Source organism: Arachis ipaensis, chromosome B1, assembly GCF_059453495.1.
Source record: "Arachis ipaensis isolate K30076 ecotype BB chromosome B1, ASM5945349v1, whole genome shotgun sequence".
In the NCBI taxonomy this organism is placed as follows: Eukaryota; Viridiplantae; Streptophyta; class Magnoliopsida; order Fabales; family Fabaceae; genus Arachis; species Arachis ipaensis.
In genome coordinates, this window is record NC_142436.1 from 12,574,751 (window position 1) to 12,596,125 (window position 21,375).

At 34.4% G+C, this 21,375-nt stretch overlaps 1 protein-coding gene across 3 annotated transcripts; it reads left to right on the top strand.

The window, feature by feature from the left end:
• The first annotated feature begins 3,844 nt into the window (after nt 1-3,844).
• Nucleotides 3,845-19,409, top strand: GCT (RNA polymerase II transcription mediator). 3 transcript variants are annotated; one of them, XM_016327790.3, is made up of 22 exons: nt 3,845-4,152; nt 4,652-4,725; nt 4,846-4,985; nt 5,162-5,248; nt 5,371-5,458; nt 5,533-5,613; nt 5,889-5,966; nt 6,058-6,134; nt 6,710-6,788; nt 6,892-7,224; nt 7,831-7,890; nt 8,211-8,454; nt 9,471-9,731; nt 10,193-11,566; nt 12,571-12,814; nt 12,889-13,036; nt 13,140-13,227; nt 13,910-13,988; nt 14,606-14,901; nt 15,173-16,241; nt 17,048-17,413; nt 18,448-19,409. In XM_016327790.3, exons 1-22 carry the CDS (start codon nt 4,129-4,131, stop codon nt 19,014-19,016), a joined length of 5,859 nt encoding a protein of 1,952 aa, XP_016183276.1. In that variant the 5' UTR covers nt 3,845-4,128; the 3' UTR covers nt 19,017-19,409. The 3 variants fall into 3 exon arrangements, with proteins under 3 accessions (XP_016183276.1, XP_088357154.1, XP_088357153.1); XM_088501028.1 differs by having other exon boundaries at nt 6,895-7,224; XM_088501027.1 differs by lacking the exon at nt 3,845-4,152 and having other exon boundaries at nt 4,565-4,725.
• Nucleotides 19,410-21,375: the final 1,966 nt, after the last annotated feature.

Genomic DNA, 21,375 nt, shown 5'->3' on the forward strand with positions numbered 1-21,375 from the left:
TCGTAACGGTAACCAACTTAAACATCATAAGTTTGGACATTTAGAATTCGCGCAAATTCAGACCATCCTCTTGTTAAATAAGCTTCATCATCCGTTATCCCATGCAATACTGCAAGATATAGAATTGCTACACTGAGAAACTAAATTGACCATTTATTCTCCTCAATGATATTGCATTGATGCAAAAGAAGGCCGGTAATTTCTGAAAAAAATCACAATATATTATAAAATTATTTTAATAACTAAAAACTTAAAATAAAAAAATTTAAATATATTACCAATCATTAAAATTGCATATCCGAATTCGACACGAATTTAGCAAAACTGACTTAAATTGAGGGAATTCAATCTCATTATGTGCTCTACTTCGAAGATCTTCGGACAGACGTATAAAGCATGGAGGGGATGGAACTTGAACTTGGCCTACAAAGCTCCGTGGAAATAATTCCTCAATCAAAAATCGAGTTCTTTCCAAGAAAACTAATTTTACCCACATTCCATTAGGTTGGTCATAATATGTAAGTAGATCCAACCATCCTTCGATAAAATAGAGTTTACTGCCTCTCCTTTGGACGCTTACATCCATGTAGTTAGAAACCGAATAAGTGAATACAACTGGATGAGGTATTTCATAAATGTGATGCATTGTAAACGATTGCGGCAAAAGACAATTGCAATGGAACATTAGACGAAAAGAATAAGTTGGAGTAAGAACAATCATTAAATTATCAAAAGAATAAGAGTAAATAACCATTTCTAACCACGAAAGATATAAACACTGACAAATCTATCCATGAAAAAACAAAACTAACGCTGTAACCATAAAAGATAGACTACCGTAGATAAAACTAACCAAAACTTAAAAAACTATTCAAATTCCAAAATTACCCCTTCTTTACCAAATTTAATCTAATCTATTTATGTCCTGCAGATCTCTCTACACATGAAATGCTACTTTTTCTTCTCTTTCTATCTCTCTGTCTCTGCATAGCAGTAACAATTTATTTATCTATGTATTCATTTATTGCTAACATATACTCAAAAGTACATTCAGATTTGAAGGAATCTGTGTTGGATTTGTGAAGATAGAGAAAAATCAAGAATCGTCATTTTGGTAATTCAGAGACCAACTTCATGTGTAGGTTTCGAATCTGCCAAACCTGTATTTGAACGATTCTATTTGGAGCAACAATTATAGTTCAAAGAGGCCTGATGAAGGAGGAGCTTCGACATCAAAGTCAGCGGTGAAATCAACTCATCACCATCACCTTTACCATCACCCGCTTCTCTACAAGTCAAAAGCACCTCTTTATGATTTCAACGATGGCTGGAAGCAGATCAACAACAACACCACCAATGGATCTCTCTTCACCATGCCAGAGTCAATAGCAACGGACCAGAACCGACAGAGAAGCTGATGGCGACGGAGCTAACCCAGAGTGGCACCACGACGGGATCTTTGACCTCGCGTGAATCACACCCTCGTTTCTAGAAGGTTCCAAGGGCCTCTTCTTCCGCTTCGATTTTCGCCACGACGGTACTCTCTTCGGCAACAAGCTCATCGACAAATGCCGCATTCCGGTGGCTAATCTTGTCCACGACGGCGAATGCAATTCGATCTGTTAGCTACCGCCTACCAGGTTCGGTCCGGCGAGGAAAAACCTAACGGGATCTTTAATTTTTCGTATCGATTGAAAGGAATTGGGGATAGGTACAATCGATATGAATCATCGCAAATTTTAGAAGGGAGAATTTTTTGTGGGTGAGTTGATGTAGGACGATGAAGGTGAGTTTATCAAGTTGAAGTTGAGTGCGGTGGTGGAGGTGGTGGAAGAGGAAGAGGAAGAAGAAGAAAAAGAAAGGTTGTGGGATTAAATTTGGTAAAGAAGGGGTAATTTTGGAATTTGAATAGTTTTTTAAGTTTTGGTTAGTTTTGTCTACGAGGGTCTATCTTTTATGGTTACCGCCTTAGTTTTGTTTTTTCATGGATAGATTTGTCAGCGTTTATATCTTTCGTGGTTAGAAATGGTTATTTACTCAAAGAATAATATAATAAAATGAGTATAAAAAAAATACTATACAAAATTATAAATTGTATCTCAAAAGGATCAACTTCGATGAAAAACGAAAAATACATTCTATGAAGTAGTAAAAGAAGAATAATAAATTTAAAGAAAATGAGTTGACTCTCAGATTTAGGCTCATGTACCACAAAAAAAAAACTCTATATACAAGTTTTATTTAAAAAAAATATGTAAATTAGTTATTATTAAGGTAATTTTTGATTATTTACGTTAGTTATACATCATATATTTGTTTTGTTAAAATTATATGATTTTATCATATCATATCATGATTATAATTATTGTTTTTTTTATCACGAATAGAGTAGTCGGGGCCAACTTCATATTATTATTAAAAATATTTTTGATTGATAATTGATAAGTTGTTTAATAATACATTAAATATTGATTTTATATAACTATAATAAAGATATTTTCCTAAATTAGTATAATTGTGCATTATTATTTAAATGCTAATTATAGTATAATTATAATAAAGATATTTTTATAAAATAAACTTAGAAGAGAAAATAGTGCATTTATTTTGGCGAAAAAATGAATTCATGAGGAATCGACACCTCACTTCTATTAGTTGGGAGAAACCCAGTTTTAGTATATTAAATAAATAAATAAATAAATAAATTGAAGTAGATAGATAGACAAGTACATCTTATGTTTGTTTGGGGCTATTAAATTAATAAAAAAGATATTTTTTAATAAAAAAGATATTTTTTAATAAAAAAGATTTTTTTATTTTTTTAAATTATTTAATAAATTTATAGTAGTAAAAGTAAAAATACTAAAAAATAAAATAAATATATTTTTTGAGAAGTTACAATTTATATTTTTTTAAAGATTTTTTCTTAAAAAAAGATATTTTTCACATAATAAATAAATAAAAAGTACTTTTATATTATTATTTTCAAATATAACTGATAAATAATTTTCTTTATATGAGATATCTAAACATAAAATTATTTTTATTTTTTTAAAAACTCACCCAAACAAGATCTTTTATCTTGTAATACTATTTTACTTTTTGAGTTTTATGTTTATGCTTTTGAAAAAAAAGTAACAAATAAGCTGTTGAAGAGAGAAAATTTGAAATAAAATGGTATTACAAATTTATTTCTATATATTTTTAAAAAGACAAATATAGTAAAAAATATAGCATATTAAAATAAAATATTTTTAATTAAAATATTATTAAAAAGATAGCATAGCTAATATTTTATTAAAATTTTATGTAATTATTTTATTATATACTAATAAGTAAATACATAATAAAATAATTATAACTTTTTTTTAAAAACTATATTATGAAAATATTTTTTATTTATATATTTATTTTATCTAAATAGATTATTTGATTCTTACTCTAATAATATAAAGTGCTTATATAAATATATTTAAAAAAAAATTTAATTTTACTTCTATTTTTCAAACATAAAAATAAATAGGTAACGAGTTATAGCTCAAATAGTATAGTATCTTCATATTCACTTAAGAAGTTGTGGGTTGGAGTCTCCCTATCTTCGGTAGAAAAAAAAAAGATCATTATAATTTTAAGTAGCCTTATGTTTATTAATATTGGATATATTTAATAAATAAAATGATAATTAATAAGACATGAATTCTATTTGTTCATGAAAAAAAGATATGTATAAAAAATTAAAAAAATCAAATTAATAATTGTATATTTATTTTATATATTTTATATTTTAATATGTATTTATTATTTGTAACTGATTTTTTATGCACTTAGCATATGTGCACTTAGCATATGTGTTTAATTGTTTGTTTATTTATACTTATGTTGGCGCGTCCATGTGAGTGGTTCCGGAGTTAAGTAGGATCGGCGGTAAGAGGGTGCTGAATCTGATTCGGGAATTTGTAAATTGAAAAAATTGGAATGCAGAGTTAACCACTGCTGTAGCTCCAGCTGCATAGCTGAACCACGTAAACGTCAATTTCAACAAAACAAATCATAAACCCTCTTTCTGCCGATCGAGACGCTGCTCAAACCCTAATTCCCCAATTCCTCCCAAAACCTCATATTCCAGTTATGTGGACCAATGTCTTCAAAATCGTATGTTTTCTTCCAATCCCTCTGATTTTTTTTTTTTTAATAATTATTTTTTGTCTATAGCTGTTTCCTTGCTATGGTCCGAAACAGAGAGTCATAGATGATGTTATGTGCTTTTCATTCTCTTCAATGCTGTTTTTGGATGAGTGAATAGCTTCATCTGGTGCTTTGATCCTGATTGGGTGGACAAGACCAAAGAGTGGCTTTTGGATCCTGCAAATAACTTATTTGCTCTATCTTGTCAATTAGTGGCATTAATGCAGTTCTCATCCCTGTCAACCTTTTTAATAAAAGGATTGCCCGAAATAATTGAGAATTTAAACTTGTTTCTTTAGTGGGAGAACGGTATCAGTATAGAAACTGAGAGTGAATGGTTATGGAGTGAAGCTTGAAATTTAGTTAGCTTTTGTTATAAACTAATATATATGTAATGATTTCTGCTTTGTTAATAATTGCTCATATTTCTTTATGTAAGTTTACATGCTGTTGCAAATTTGTGCAGGGAGGTCTGCATCAACTATCATGGTTTCAGTTCCTCCCTAATGAACCTGATCCGTGCTTTCTACCTGATAAAAGGTTAAATTTGCATTGTTTCTCCATTTTGATTCATTTTGTTTAGATTTGCCCATAAGTTTTCTAATCTTTTATGTTTCTTTATCTTTTTACTATCACTAATGCTGTCTTGTGTTCGAACAGCAATAAAGTGGACCAGAAGGATGCTGCAATGTTAGCGGTGATTTCATCGCATCTTCAATTGCAGAAGGAAGGATTTCTCAGCGCATGGACTAATTCTTTTGTTGGACCTTGGGATCCATCTCAGGGTTTGCATAATCCTGGTAGAGATTGCTGACCGAATGGTTTTTGTAATAATGTGCTATTTGTTATTTGCTTTGTGGGCATGAATGCAACTATCTACATGTTTTCTTTTTCTTTTTTTTTTTTTTGGTACGTTATGTACCTGTTTTCTAAGTATGCAAATATGTCCTTGATACCTTCTACATCAAACATGCAGATGAAAAGATTAAGCTTTGGCTTTTTATTCCGGGGCGTCACTCTTCAGTTATTGAGACTGCTCAGTCAGCAGTATCTGGATTGAGAGGTATCAATGCTACTAAACTTTGTTGTGCTCACGTCTTTCCTTTAGAGGTAGTAGAATTGTAATTATATGCCCTAACATTTTCTAATTATTATATTTTTTTGGGTAAAAAATATTCAATGAAGTTGTTGCTTCTGGGCTCTGGTTAGCTCCTGGGGATGTAGAAGAGGTTGCTGCTGCTCTCTCTCAGGCTTTAAGGAATTGTATAGAAAGGTTTGCGTCCCATCCCTTCAAAGTCAAATTATTCTTGATTAGTTCCTGCCATTTTATCTTATTTAATTTTGTAGGGCACTTAATGGGCTTTATTACATGAGATTTGGAGAAGTATTTTCAAAGTTTCATCATTTTCAAAGTGAAGAGCTATTTAGGTATGTTTTATCCGCATTCATTCATTGTTGCATAAAATAATAAATTGAGGTGATAGGCCAAATAAATTATTCAGGTTAAGTGGAAATTGTATGTAGTTTGTCGTTCTCTCTTTAGAACTTCGACTAGAATACCTGGCTTGTAATTGTAAAGTTACTTACCATATTGTGTTACCCCATGATATGACCTGTTGCTATAATTAGGTCTAATATACTACAGTTACAATTTCATAATTTGAATTCGCTAATGCGTGCTTGCATGTTTCTGATACATACAGGAAAGGACAACCTACAGTTGAGTTCGTCTTTGCTGCAACTGAGGAGGCAATCTTTGTACATGTCATAGTTTCCTCAAAGTATGGTGCTAAATATTTAGTTGGTCAAAAGTATTACCAAATCTTATGTTCAAATATTTAAATGTTGTTTTCCGATTTTCCCTTCATACAGGCATATCCGAATGCTTTCCACTGGTGATCTGGAAAAAGTATTGAAGCATTCTATGGAGGCGAAATATAGACTACCAGGTTGATATGATTTCTTTGTGAAGTTTATTATTTGTTTGAAGTAGTCAGAGTTACTATTCTCTGATAATTTTCTTTGATATGCTATATTAGCGGTGTTAAAATATTTTGGTTATGCTTGTGTTTTTTTGGGCCAGTGAAAAGAACAGTGGTAGTATTTTCAAACTTTATTTGGTATGGCATTTTATGTCATTACCTTTGCTAAAATGTTTCTTTTGAGATGTATCAGAAGTAGGTTAAGAGCTTTATTGTACTCTGTCTTGGAGATTTTGTTATGGATGCTCAAATGAATTTAAAGGGGTTTCTGTCATTCACTCGGATAACTTTCTTGAAAAAAAATTCTTTTACTATAAAAAGGAGAGAATTAATTCATTATCTTGAATTAATTCATTATCTTTTCTATGTCAATTTTTTGTCACCCTCTATTTGTCACTGTCTATATTTCTTTTACATTATTCTGTTCTGTTTTCAGTTGTCATACCATATTTTCATGCATTTGTTTTTTTTTAAATATCGTAAAGGGTTAGGTTAATACAGCTTCTGATGTTTAATTTCATCTTTATATCATCACGTAACAGTGATCGTTTCTCCTCATGGAATAAGAGGCAGCCTGGTTGGTAGTTCTCCAAGTGATCTTGTCAAGCAAAGTTATTTCAGGTCCTTACTCTGACCTTATGCATTTGCATTTGATATATGGTGAATTATGTATGATAGTATCCATACCTGAATTCCATTTTATATTTTTAATTTTCTTTTATAGCAGTACCTCCAAGTTTAGGGCATCAAGTGGAATTATAGGTCTTCCAAATCATGTTTCCCAGGGTGTTGGTTGCCAGCTTAGGGGCCAGAATTGTTATGTTGAAGTAAGTCTTGGGTTCCCTCGCTTGGTAACTGACAAGGCATTGCAGTCAAACAAGAATAGTGTCAGGAATTTATCCAAACTTCATGTTGCTGAATCTCCTGCTGCTGGGCGGAGTGATCATAAGGGTTCACCAGATCATTTGTCTGATTGTGAGAAAACATTTCTCTATCCTGCTGAGGCAGTTCTTGTGCCAGTTTTACAAACGTCCTTAGCAAGGTCATCTTTGAGAAGGTATTGTTATTTCTATGTGTATATGCTTGTGTATTTCTTATTTTATTTTCTACCTTTATTTGATTTGGAGGAAATGTGATTGTCCTTTTTTGTCTTTCAACAAAAATTCATTTAGATTGAATAAAAATTGAGAGGAAATAGGGCAATAAAAGATACTCACAAATTTAAGGGGTAGTCCAGTGCACAAGCATCCTGCGTTAACGCAGGGTCCGGGGAAAAATTTTAAACAACAAAAGAAACAGATAAAACATTACTGGAGCAAAGTTGCTATTCCCTCTGGATATCTATTAGGCAAATCTCTTTGAGAAGTGCTTAACCTCATAAAGAAGCTAATTGTGTCTAACCTTGTTTCAAATTTAGCTTCTTAGAAACTCAGACAGATAGAAACTTAAGCATTATGCTCCAATCATGCTACCAAATAGCAGTGTAGATTGCATAGGATTAGAAAGGTGGATAGTGTGTGTTAGAGCACAGCTTCCGTACTCCATCTCCTTTGAATGGAGATACTTTTTTTGAGTTATTTCTTGTTTACAATTTGTAATATATATTGTCATTATGCTTGGCCTGTTGTATGACTTGTCTAAAAGAGCTGTGTGATTCTTTCAGATTTTGGCTGCAGAATTGGATGGGACCATCCCTACCTGGTTCCTCGTCCTTTATTCACTGGTTTGCTCTCTCTCTCTGCAGATGCTTCTTGCGTTTTTCCTGTTTTCTTTGATTAATTGGGTCAATTCTGAGCTCTATACCATGTTATGGCTTCTTTTTTGTTTTCTGCTGATGGTTGTATGTCTCTGGAATGAGGATAGGCTGGAATAGAAAGTTATATTGCTATTTTTGAGTTTTTTTTTTTGGGTCTTGAGTTTTCTGTTACAATGCATATCATGATGTTGCAGGGGCTGATTTTTCCTTAAAACAAAAAGAGTTGGATAAATTTTTCTTGTTTCTCAAGCCCTTCAAACTCCTAAATTTTCATTTGTCTTCTGCAGTGCTGCTAATGTGGATTCTGTAGAAGATCCTTGGGCTGAAATCAATGGATCCCGCATGCAAAATAGTTATGACAGTAGTAGCAATAGCAATAGTAGCAGTATTAGTAGCTTAAGTGCCAGCTCTAGTGATAGTGATTACAAAACTACAGGACCAAATGAACTGGAGGCGGATGCTGATTCTTTAACATGTAGACAGTCTGTGGTATCTTCTGGCGATCAGTTGGAAAGTGATGGCCCTAAGTTGGTATGTTCTTATTTGCCCTTTTTGAAAATTATCTTTGATTTTTGATATTTTTGACATAAGATTTATGATCACAGTGAAAAGATAAATAATTGTAGTTTGAAGGATAATGATAAAAATGAAAATGAAAATAAAGCAACAAAGCAAAAATGGCAGCATCATTGACTCAAATGAGAGAAAGTTGCCCCCAATTCCTCTACGTGTCTGCCATGGACTCCTGGAATGAACTGTGTTTTTCACACCAAATAGAAGCTAATTTGGTAATCTTATCCAAATTCTGCTTTTGGATTAATGAAACCTTTTAAATGAAAATGTTTAATCTTACCCTTTAGCAAAGTGCTCCAAATATTAACAGGTTTGCACATTGTGATGAAAGCTTAGCCTGCTTTGTTTTTAAAAATCAAAACCACAAAACATAGTCACCGTTTTTCTCCATTTTATGCATGAATCTCTTAGTGTGGGATGTGATGCTGCTATCTTGTCACAGATTAAAAGAAAGAAAAATGTATCCTTTGGTGCCTGTTATAAGTATGGGATAAATTATAAATAAATTCCAGTATAAATACTACACTGATGCGTTTTTCATACAGTCGCTGGGCCAGTTAAGCATTTTCTCTGCAAAATAGTAACGCAGTTATGCTTAGAACATCATAAGTTGGCCACTTGTTTGATGATATCCATATCAAGGTGGCTTAATTATTGTTTTTAATATGAATTGATAAAACTGCTTATTATACGTATTGAATTTAAATTATATTATTTGTTGAGAAGAATGATTGTGTCCTCACAAAGAAAGCAAAAAATTAACAACCAAGTCTTTAGTGGATAATTCATGTAAGAAAGCATAAGCAAAATGCCAAAGGGATGCCATAAAGGAGTTATGAAACACTGTTTGACATTAGTCAATATTCTGTGTATTATTATAGGCTTCTTGAGGAAGTAGTATTTTCAATTTTCCTCTTTGCTGATCCTTACTTCATGAAATGTGTGGTGTTATGATGGCTCTAATTTCTATGCAGGGTTCTAAGCGATCTCGAGCGGGGGTGACAGAATCATTAAGTACAGCTACAAATGTCCCTATGCAAGATGCTTACATGTCAGATTTTGGTTCTATGGAAGTTAACAATTCAGCCATCACAGGAGTAGGAAATGAGCCAATTGGGTCTTATTGGGACTGGGGTGATGATGATAGAGGAGTGGAAATGGATATTCAAGCCCTTCTTTCTGAGTTTGGTGATTTTGGTGACTTCTTTGAAAATGATGTTTTGCCTTTTGGAGAGGTATAGTGAGAATTCCTTCATTTGATGCACAAATTTTTCTTTTTAAAAGTCTGAGTTGTAAGAGCTGTTAATTGTGACTTCAATGTTTAGACATTCTGCAACACGCGCAAGCTCTTTTAAATTGTAAATTTTTTATTCAAATCATTACATTGTATACATTTGACCTATCATTATCTATTGCCATCTACTTGTTCAAATAGTTATATTTTTTTCTCTCGTCATTATTGTACAAAACCTGAACCTTCCTACTTTTATCTATTTTTGTATTTTTCAAGTCAAGGTTCGAGTATGACATTGTCCTTTGGTTAATTGCCTAACTTCTAAATTTCCAATAATTTCTAAGAATCTTATTTGTTAACACTAACACATGGAGACTGCAAATTCAGAAGCTTCACTTTACATTCTAGCATTGTTTTCTCTTGCTTCTTGGTCTCTTATTGTGTTCAATTTTATGGCAAAAGCCCCCAGGAACTGCAGAATCTCAGGCACTTATGTTTTCTGCCCCGGATTGTGGAGATGTCAACAGCAGTCCTGTTGGAGTCATGGATGTTTCAGATCAAATGCTTTTGCCTGTTGGATTTCCTTCCTTTGAGAGTTTTGACCCACCTCCTCCAGCAGCCATGGAGGAATGCCTCAGCAAAAGTCAAGATAATTTGAACAATTCCATGTTATCGGGTCCAGTCAATCAAACACAATTGTCGTATACAAGGGAGTTTGATCATATAATGAAAACTGAAGCGATGATGACATTTGCTCCTGAATTTGGAGCTGTTGAGACTCCTTCTAGTGAGTTGTCCACAACGTTATTCAAAAGCCCATATTTTCCAAAATCACGAAAAGCAGATAGTTCAAATTCTAGTACAAACAGTTACTTATATGGTGCAGCCCCGCCCTCTTCTCCCTGCATTGAAGGATCAGAAGGGAAGAATGGAATGGTTATCAATAGCAAAACATGTTCTGGAACACATGATGCAACTATGAATCTCCACTCAAAGAATTACTATACTTATGTAGAGTCCAGGAAAGACATCAATGATAAAAAAACAGTTACATGTAAGAATGACAGCATTGTTAAATCTGATGGCATGGTATCACCTCCATTCTCAAACATAGGTTCTAATGCTGTAGCCAAGTCTGGCTTGAAGATGAATGAAGGCACACTTGAATCAGAACATTTGCTTCTATCCGCCAAAACTCTGTTGGCAACTGATGTTATGTGTGTTATGTTTCAAGCTTCGATGTGCAGGCTACGACACACGCTCTTATCTTCCAGCAACATCATGCCTCTTGGTTTCGGTAGGCCAACTGGGGTTGCATTTTTTAATCAGCTTCCTGGTGACCCGAGTACCACCACAGAAAACATATCGGGCAAGTATGAGGTGAAGAAGAAAGAAAACATACCTGTTAGAATTGCAGGTGATATTGAAGGAGGAATGCTTGATGGGCACCTCAATGCACCTGTTGGTGTCTGGCGCACTGTAGGAGTTTCGAAACCCATGAAACCTTCAAGTTCACCAAACATGGAAGTTGGTCCTTCTTATTCTCATAATTCATTCAGTGATGAAGGTCTCCTTTCTTACAGTCAACGGAAACCACTTCAGGAACTTCTTGATGGGATTGCATTGCTTGTCCAACAAGCTATTTCCTTTGTTGATTTGGCCTTGGATGTGGATTGTGGTGATGGTCCTTATGGTTTGCTCGCACTGCAAGAACAGTGGAGGCGTGGATTTTGTTGTGGTCCTTCAATGATCCATGCTGGCTGTGGGGGAACACTTGCTTCTTCCCATTCTCTTGACATTGCTGGTGTGGAGTTAGTGGATCCGCTTTCTGCTGATGTAAGCTTTTACTGTATATATGACTCAAAATTGCACCTTTTGTTTCGTATCAATTTGTGAAGAATTGAACCATGCATGCCTCTCTTGCTAGGAAAAGAGGTTGGGTTTTTGTTTTGGTACTTATATGTAGTGCTAATGCTGAAATAAGCTAGCTTTTTAAAGTTATCCTTGTTCAGATGCAAAATCAAATTGATTTGAAATCCTTGATTTGGTGTGGAAAATGTGGATAATTGTTATCTATAACTGTCACTTTGACAAGGGCATGCCACTTGGTAGTTATGGATTAGAAACTAACTAGATACATTGAATAATGTGTTTTGGTAGAAACTTGACATGGATTTTCCTTGTAAATTGTGATTCTTTTAGGCACATAATTCAGAGCACATGTAGCATGTGTTTCATGTTAAAATGTGTTAGGGACTTGGGTAATATAGGATTCCTATTGCCCAGAGTCCTACGTCAAGTAGTATGGGATGTTGGTTGTGGTTAAATAGAGTTGTTCTCCCCCTTATCAGCTATCTTTCGAAGGTGTGGTTCCCCGTTTTCCTTATGTGCTTGTGCTTTGCACATAAGTGTGACCTGCTTTTCTATCTAATCTAGGATATCACCCAGCCTAGATTTTTTTTCCCTGTACATCACACTTTCTTGCTGTCTTTTCAATATTATGGTTTCTCCAACGTGTTTAGCAAATAAGCAATGTCCATGTCATGGATATGTTTTGAAATTTTGTTTTGCAGCTCCAAATGCCTTATTATCTATGCTGAGGGGCAATTTAAAGTTTGGCTGAGAAAAAACAAAAGCCTTTCCCCACTTTGTTCTTGTTTACCAAACAAACACTCTGTCTTTGATGTGAGGACTTTATTTTTGATAAGATGCAAATTCCTTTTTGGTAGTCTTTTGGGGATACTTAAGTTTGGTTAATGAGTATCTTGCACCGAATGATGCTGTAGATGGTTTCTGTTTTGGTTTATATACTTATGTTGTCAATGTTTATGAACTTCCAGGTTCATGCATCTACTGTGATCAGTTTACTGCAGTCTGACATGAAAACAGCTTTGAAATCTGTATTTCCGCATTTGGAAGGGCCACTTTCTGTGACTGATTGGTGCAAAGGACGCAATCAATCAGTTGACACTGGAAGTATACTTGATGGGGTTTCTGCTGAGTCTGGCATTAGTGAATGTAGGGATTCCTCAGAACCACTGAGCCCATCCCTGTCATCTATTGGTGGATCATCCAGTATTAAGGGTAAGAGTTTTCTTTTATGAGTGCTGGAAGTTTTTTCTTTTCATCATGCTGATAGAGTTTGATTGTATGTGCAGTTTCCAACATGATTGATGGTGCTAAGGTGGAGGAGAATTCTCAAAGGAGATCTGGCCAAGATATGTGCAGTTCAGAGTCAGAGCAGCAGCCTTGTCCACGGCTAAAGCCTACCATCATTGCTCTTCCATTTCCTTCATTACTTGTAGGGTATGTGCATAGTTTATCATTTATGTTTGAAGAAAACAATGTTTGGTATGAGAACTCGTAAGTTTGGAATGTAGTTAACCACTCATGCAAATTTGTCCAATAGGTATCAAGACGATTGGCTGAAGACGTCAGCAAACTGCCTACAGCACTGGGAAAAGGCTCCTCTCGAACCCTATGGTCTTACAAAACCTGTAAGTTTATAATATCCAATTGCTACTGTAATGAGTGCAACCTTGCTGAGTTTCATATATCCTCATTTATCTTAAAGGTAAAGAGTTGAAGAACCATGCTTTTCTGTCATTAACAATCTCTCCCTCCCAGAAGTTTATCTACGAGCTTATTCTTTCATGAGATATGGTTCATGTGTGTTATTAGAACTTGTGTTCAAGTGGTATATATTTTGATCCTTGTTACTCATTGTTCTAATTGAAACTTCATATTAGGTAGGCATGCTTGTGAAATATCCATGCTTCTTTGAGGGGGCATGTTAGAGTTATAATAAAAGCTATTCATGGTCCTACATCTAACCATCTAAAAGATTAAGCAATTTGGTGTCATTCATTACCTCTCCCAGAAGTTTAAGCTATTATGTATAGGCTAATAAAGGTTTTATATCTATCAAACCCATTATGGAAGACTTTTAGCTTGAGGCTCGCATGAACTTGATCATTATATTTTCTTAATAAGAAGCATTGGGACACCATGAATTGAACTCTCGGCCACTTTATTATAGAGGGTCAGATATGTTATTAGACATCTATTCTGTCCAAAATCCTTACACTGTTAAACGAAGGTTGATTAATATTTATATATAAAAAATATCTGTTAATCCCATTAATCCCATATTATCATTATATTGATTGTTGGTTGCAGCTTACCTATCATGTTGTATGTCCTGACATTGATCCACTTACCTCTGCTGCTGCTGATTTTTTCCAACAACTAGGAACAGGTGAGCAATATGCTTCTAGTTGAGACTGTTTGATAATCACTACTGAGCGCATGCTTGAAACAAATAATTCTTTATGGTCTAGCAATTGCATTTGTATTTATGGCCTATTACATATTTCGAAATATGCAAGAGGCTACTAGGATTATGATAAAGACATTGGTTTGTATTCGATACTTAAAGTCCCACATCAAGTAGTTTGGGATGCTTGGCGATGTATGAAAGGAAGTGCTTCTCCTATGTTAATAGCTAGCTTATAAGAACCGAGGAAATCGGGTGACCATACCCTTAAAAGCTTGCTATTAATAGGGACAAAATAGAACACCAAGCGTACGATACTACACAATAAGGGACTTTGGGCTTCCCATACTGTGTCTCGGGATAGAATCCTCTTTCTTGAATGGAAATAGCAAGTGGTACGTGAGGTACTTAGAGAAGTCTATGTTTCTGAACATCAATGAGTCTTACTAATTGAATGTAACAGTAGTGCTATGCTGTGTTAGTAGAATGCTTTAAGATTTCCATGCTCTATGATTGCTGAGTTAAGTTTCATCTAATTTTGTCCATTCACTATTACCGTTGAATTGTTTATCAATCTTATTTTTTATATTCTCTTTCAGTGTATGAGACATGCAAGCTAGGTACTCATTCACCTCAAGGCTTGGGGAATCAGATGGAGATAGAGTCGGGGAAGTTGTCATCTTGCGGTTTTGTTTTACTAGATTGCCCCCAATCTATGAAGATTGAGAGCAGCAATGCATCTCTTGTTGGTTCAATAAGTGATTACTTTTTATCTTTATCTAATGGTTGGGACCTGACAAGCTATCTCAAATCTCTTTCAAAGGCACTTAGAGCTTTGAAACTTGGTTCTTGCTTCTCCTCAAACCCCAGTGAAGGAAGTAACAGTTCATGTATGGTGAGTGGCTAGTTTGGCTTGATTATGTAGATTCAATGGTTATTATATGTCCCTTGGCGCTAAGTATATCAAACATCAAACTTTTTGGCAAGGTCTTAATTGCCAAATTGTTGATTGGTTGTATTGTTTAAGTTACTGATACCATTATACGATTCATATAAGAAAATAACTTTCTCATAGTATATTTTTTTCTCCATTCTGCCTCTCAGTAGATATTTCTATGTCTCTAGATGTGTTCAATCTCATCTATTTTTATTTGTGTTATATTTAGGTAATCTATGTGGTGTGCCCTTTTCCTGATCCTTCTGCAGTCTTGCAAACTGTAATTGAATCTTCTGTTGCCATCGGTTCAGTTATCCAACAATCAGACAGAGATAGAAGATCATTGTTGCATAGTCAAGTTTCGAAGGCATTAAATGTCTCGGCAACTGTTGATGAAACTTCGGCTTCTAACATTCTTGTGCTTTCTGGATTTAGTATTCCCAAATTGGTCTTACAGATAGTTACAGTTGATGCTATCTTCAGAGTCACAAGTCCATCAGTTAGTGAGCTTGTCATTTTGAAAGAGACCGCTTTTACTGTATACAGCAAGGCTCGTCGAATTTCAAGGGGAGTTTCTAGTGATTTTTCTCAATCAGCATTTTCGAGTAGATCTCACTCTGTCTTAACTCAAATGCCTTCTCCTATCTCTGGCATGTGGAAAGACTGTGTTGGTCCTCGAATGGCAGGACATTCTATCCCAAGAGAGGGTGACATTGATGCTAGCTTGAGGACTGGTACATGGGATAATTCCTGGCAACCAACTAGGACTGGGGGGTTGAGCTGTGACCCAAGTAGATCTGGAGACAATTTTCTTCAAGATGAGACTCGTTATATGTTTGAACCCCTTTTTATTCTTGCAGAACCAGGTTCTGTGGAACATGGTGTTTCTGCTGTTGGTAGCCCCAATTCAGATTCTTCAAAAACAATGGCAGATGATGGTAGTGGCAATTATATGCAAAATACAAGTACTACAGGAAGTGCAGATTCTGCTTCAAGCATTGATGGATCTGGATCTGATCAAAAGACCCTTCCTAGCCTACATTGTTGCTATGGATGGACAGAAGACTGGCGTTGGCTTGTATGCATATGGACAGATTCAAGGGGAGAATTGCTTGACAGCAACATTTTCCCCTTCGGTGGGATTAGTGGTAGGCAAGACACCAAGGGTTTGCAGTGTCTGTTTGTTCAAGTTCTTCAGCAAGGTTGTCTGATACTTCAATCTTGTGATACTGGCCTTGCAAAGCCTCGAGATTTTGTCATAGCTCGCATTGGAGGTTTCTTTGAGCTTGAGTACCTAGGTAAGATTCTTATCTCTTCGTCTGCCATTTTTGGTAGTGCATATATAGATTTTAGGCCTTATGAGCCAATGTCAAAAGAGTACAAGGTTTCTTGAAGGAATTATAAAGATACATGGATGTACTTGACTTCTAAAATTAGCTTGTGTGTTTTCTAAATGGACACAGCCGACCCCACTTAGTGGGACAAGGCTTTGTTGTTGTTGTTTTGTTTTCTAAATGGACACAAGGAACAGCCTAGCATTTTGTATTCTTTAATATTACTTTATAATTGATTATTGGGGAATTGACAGGCCATAGGTCTTGCTATGAATAAAATTTTTTACCATAATTTGTGGCTGTATGTGACAAGCATGTGTTGTTAATATTATGAACCACATCAAGAGGTTTAAGCTGTCAGGTAGTGGAATGTGAGTGATTTTATATCAACACCCTCACGCAAGAAGCCATTGGGCTTGAAGTGTGAACAATGCATAGGACCATCCACCTCTTTATTTTCTTAGATTTCAAAATTTATTAAGGAGATTGGGGCAACATTTAATAAATTATGAACCATTTGGACATATGCTGTCATATATCTTCTCTCCTAAATGGTTAAGCTGTTGGTATAGAAACATGAATGATTTTACATCCAACAGCAAGCATACATTTGCATACAATCATAAATTGAAAATTGTAGTCATAATTCCAACTATATGAGACTATATGAGATAGAGTGGTCAATTGATGCTAAATATTGCTGATTGGAGTTGTTCACTTCTTCATATGACTAGCTTTATTTATGCATTGTTATTTTGTTATTTTTTCAGAGTGGCAGAAAGCGATTTATTCAGTTGGTGGATCTGAGATGAAGAAATGGCCCATGCAACTGCGGAAATCTATGTCTGATGGGTTGTCTGCAACTAGTAATGGTTCTTCTTTGCAACAACCAGAGATGAGTATGATCCCAGAAAGAGCTCTTCCATCCTCACCTAGCCCTTTGTACAGCCCTCATGCCAAACCCACTGGTTTTATGAAAGGCAGTTTGGGGCAACCTGCAGCAAGAAAGCAGCTTATGGCTGGACATATGGTTGACAATTCTAGGGGTTTGCTTCATTGGGCACAGAGCATCAGTTTTGTATCTGTTTCTATGGACCATACATTACAACTTGTTCTCCCTGCTGATTCATCTCCTGGTTAGTTATCTTTACTACTGTAGCTTTCATTTCTGTATTTTCTCGTTTCACTAAATTATGAGGGGCAAATTCAGAGTCTAATCCAGGTCTGTTTTGCATTGCCCAAGATCTGTTTTCTTATGGAACAACTTGTTTAGCATCTTTGGTGAATGTTGGGGGGTGTCTGGAGCCCTAGACCAATTATTTTTTATTAGGCTTGTTGGGTTTGGTAGTAGAAAAAAGGCAAAATTTTTGTGGCAATGTGCAGTTTTTGCCATTTCTGTATGCAGTTTTTGTCGCGAAAACCAACAAGACTTTATTTAATGCTTGGCACCATTTGCTTGAAAAATCCGATGGCTTGTAGCCAACCTTTGACCTAATTTATATCAATGACTATTTTCCAATAGCTGCACCCAGACTCCGAAATCCACCATCCTTTAAAGACTGGGTTATATAATTGCATTATACTGATGGTGATTATTATAATGATGAACTTCATTATTCTTAGCTTAGGCTTCCTCAATATTGTTATAGATGTGCCTTAATAGCAGAAGGGACTGAGCTGTTACCAAGGAAATCAAACTGGGTCCCGAATTTCAAAATTTTTGGGTTCTAATTCATATTTATGTTGTTTATTTTTTATTTTTAAGCAAATTTCATCTTAGTATAGTTAGTAATTGAGTGAGTGAGCTGCTTGGGTCGAGTCACTACATAACTTCTGCTCATAACGAAATCCAAGTTATCCAATAGCCTAACCAACTATGCCATGTGGATAGTGAGCTGGAACAGCTCATTCACTCAATTACCCTAAGGTCCTCTAGAAAAAGAAGTGAAAACAGGAAACAGAATTTTATTGCTTCTGTTTTTTTATTTTTGCCATAAAATCCTGAAAATAAATACTGAACAAAAAACAGAAAGTGAAAATGTAAACCAAACAGACCTAAGGTGGCAATATGTAATAAGATTTGCCTCCTTTTTCTTCTTGTTCTTCTTTTTTTTTTTTTTTTTTTTTTTTGTGTGGCTCAACTAAAAGATGTGTGTGATGTTTATTTTAGGTTATATAGAAGGTTTCACGCCAGTGAAGTCTCTTGGCTCAGCATCTTCTGCGTACATTCTGATTCCTTCTCCCAGTATGCGGTTCCTCCCTCCGACAACTCTTCAACTACCGACGTGTCTCACTGCAGAATCTCCACCATTAGCTCATCTGCTTCACAGCAAAGGATCTGCTCTTCCACTCTCCACCGGGTTTGTCGTTTCAAAAGCAGTACCTTCCATGAGGAAGGACTATAGAAGCAACCTGAAAGAAGAGTGGCCTTCAGTACTTTCAGTGAGCCTCATTGATTACTATGGAGGTACTAATATCCCCCAAGAGAAGATTCTCCGAGGAATTAACAAGCAAGGTGGCAGGATTCCAAGTTGGGAAGCGAAAGATTTCGAAATTGAGACCCACTTGGTTTTGGAGTCTCTTGCAGCCGAGCTTCATGCCTTGTCGTGGATGACTGTGAGCCCCACATACTTGGAACGACGAACGGCACTTCCATTCCACTGTGACATGGTTCTAAGATTAAGAAGACTTCTACACTTTGCTGATAAAGAGCTATCTAAACAATCAGAGAAATCCTAACTACAGGTTATATATCAAAAGAATCCCTTGGCTCACTGGTTTGAGAAGAAAGAGCGCCAAGCTGGGTGAGTAGACTGTATCATAATATATTCACTGTGATTTTATGTAAAGTTGTGTAAAGCCTGCTAATGTTTTCAAATTTCAAGGAAGAAATAGATTTAGCAAATTTAGGTGAGAGTGAAGATTGTTCAGAATGTACATGAGCTTTTTTAACCCAGATAAGATTAGCTTGATTCATAGAAGCTGTTGATTGTAGCATAGTCATAGTTCTCTCCTCGAGTGTAGGGTTGCTGGAATTAGATTACCTTTTGTAACTATTTTATTTTATTTTTGGTTAGACAATAATGTAGCGATGACGGTTTCATGGTTAATTTTGATTTCCTGGTTGATTAATTTTTGGGCTAACTATGTGACGAAGCCATCTTCTATTTCTCGTTTTTAACGTAGCTTGCCTGTAATTCAATTTCTTCGAAATATCTCTGGATTTTCTCAGCGGGTCGAATTTATTTTGGTATTACAAAAATATGAATAAAACCAGAAAAAGAAAATATTATCCATGATGTAGAATATCTGAATATGTAGTATTTCCATAGGACGAACAACTCCAAAGTGTACTTTTAGTTAGATTTATCTTTTATGTTATGGTAACAACTTTTAGTTAGAGTTGTAAACAATTCATCAACTTAAAATACATTTTGCTGTAAAAATTTATATTTGAATTCAATTAGCTTTTCATCCAAAATATTTTTATTTAGTATTGTTTGAGTTATTCAAGATACATTTTCATATTCTTAGTCATTATTAATTTTGCCAAAGAATATATAGTATAACACATTGCATAGATGAATTAAAAGTCATTGTATTTGTTTTGCATAGTGAAATTTAATCATTTTTCCTTTAAAGAGGAACTTTTTTCGAAGAATTATTTTCATATTATCTATGTGCAAATGATTAATTGCAGCACTTATTCAAGAAAAAGTACTCCTCTTTTAGAAAAATAATTAGCTTATCTATCTATCGTCAATTGTAGCAATTGGTGAAGAAACGATTTCATGTTTTGTGAATTATTAGTCAAGGTTAATAATTTTTTCTATAAAAAACTTTTTAGCTAAAATCTCTATGTCCAAATTTGTAATGGGAATATTTCTAGAAAGAAATTCTAATTTGAGAAAATGATTAGCTTGACTACTGTAAACAATGACCATTGGCTAATAAATGATCTCACATTTTGTTATTTATGAGATCTATATGTGGATAAATGACAGACATTGAATAGTTAGCAAATATAAAACTACCTTCATTCAAATATCTTCGATAGCAACAGTGAAATTTAATCATTTTGTCCTTATAGAAACTTTTTTGTAATATGAATGTACAAATTCATAGTTTGGCTATTGCAATGGATGACAATTGACTAACAAAGAATATCAAATTTTGAGAATTATGAAAATCTATATATGACTAGGTGATAAATATATTGAATAGTTGACATATATAAAATTATTTTTTTTTGAAGTGATTTGATTGTAATAGAAGTATAATCATTTTTTGAAAAAATGTTTTCGTAATATAAATGTTCACATTCTTAATTGCAACACCTTTTCAAAAAAAAAGTTCGTCTTGTTACGATAAGAATGAAATGGATGACCATAGACGACTCATCTTTTTCATACTGAAATGCTATGTTACCAATGTCCTTTCATTTAATGATAATGGTAAATAGAGGTTAAACCTCAGTGAATAACACACAAGCAATAAAACAATTTTTTCTCTTTTTTTTAGTTACAAATATTCTTCTCTCTCTTATTTCTGTGTGGTTTTAAACTATAATAATTATAATATTAATATAAATATATAAATTACTTATATTATAGTGAGATAAGAGCATATTTATATTTTTCTATTTATATTTATCTTCCTTATTTATTTTATAACACGTTATCAACATGAGACTCTGATCAAATTTTTAGGAAGACTCAAGTAACAAATTTTTATTATATCGAAACTCTCTCATCTTGAATTCAATGTTCTTGATATATCTGGAAATAATTATTTATCATGGATACTGCATACTGAAATCCATCTTGATTCAATGGATCTTGGAGATACCATTAAGGCTGAAAATAATGCATCCCAGAAGGATAAAGTCAAAGCCATGATTTTTCTTCGTCGTCATCTTGACGAAGGATTGAAAAATGAATATCTCACATCAAAAGATCCTGCAGATCTTTGGAAACACCTTGAAGAAAGGTATAATAAAAAAAAAACGGTGATACTTTCTCAAGTCCGATATAAATAGACGCACTTGCGTCTGCAGGATTTTAAATCCATAAATGAATATAATTCTGCAATGTTTCGA

What these genes read in the sequence shown, in the direction of transcription:
- GCT (XM_088501027.1), top strand. Translation starts at nt 4,580, where the DNA reads ATGATTTCTGCTTTGTTAATAATTGCTCATATTTCTTTATGTAAGTTT. An exon ending in ATGTTTTGCCTTTTGGAGAG is followed by an intron (nt 9,732 to 10,192) that starts GTATAGTGAGAA and finishes TTATGGCAAAAG; the next exon opens with CCCCCAGGAACTGCAGAATC. An exon ending in TGGATCCGCTTTCTGCTGAT is followed by an intron (nt 11,567 to 12,570) that starts GTAAGCTTTTAC and finishes ATGAACTTCCAG; the next exon opens with GTTCATGCATCTACTGTGAT.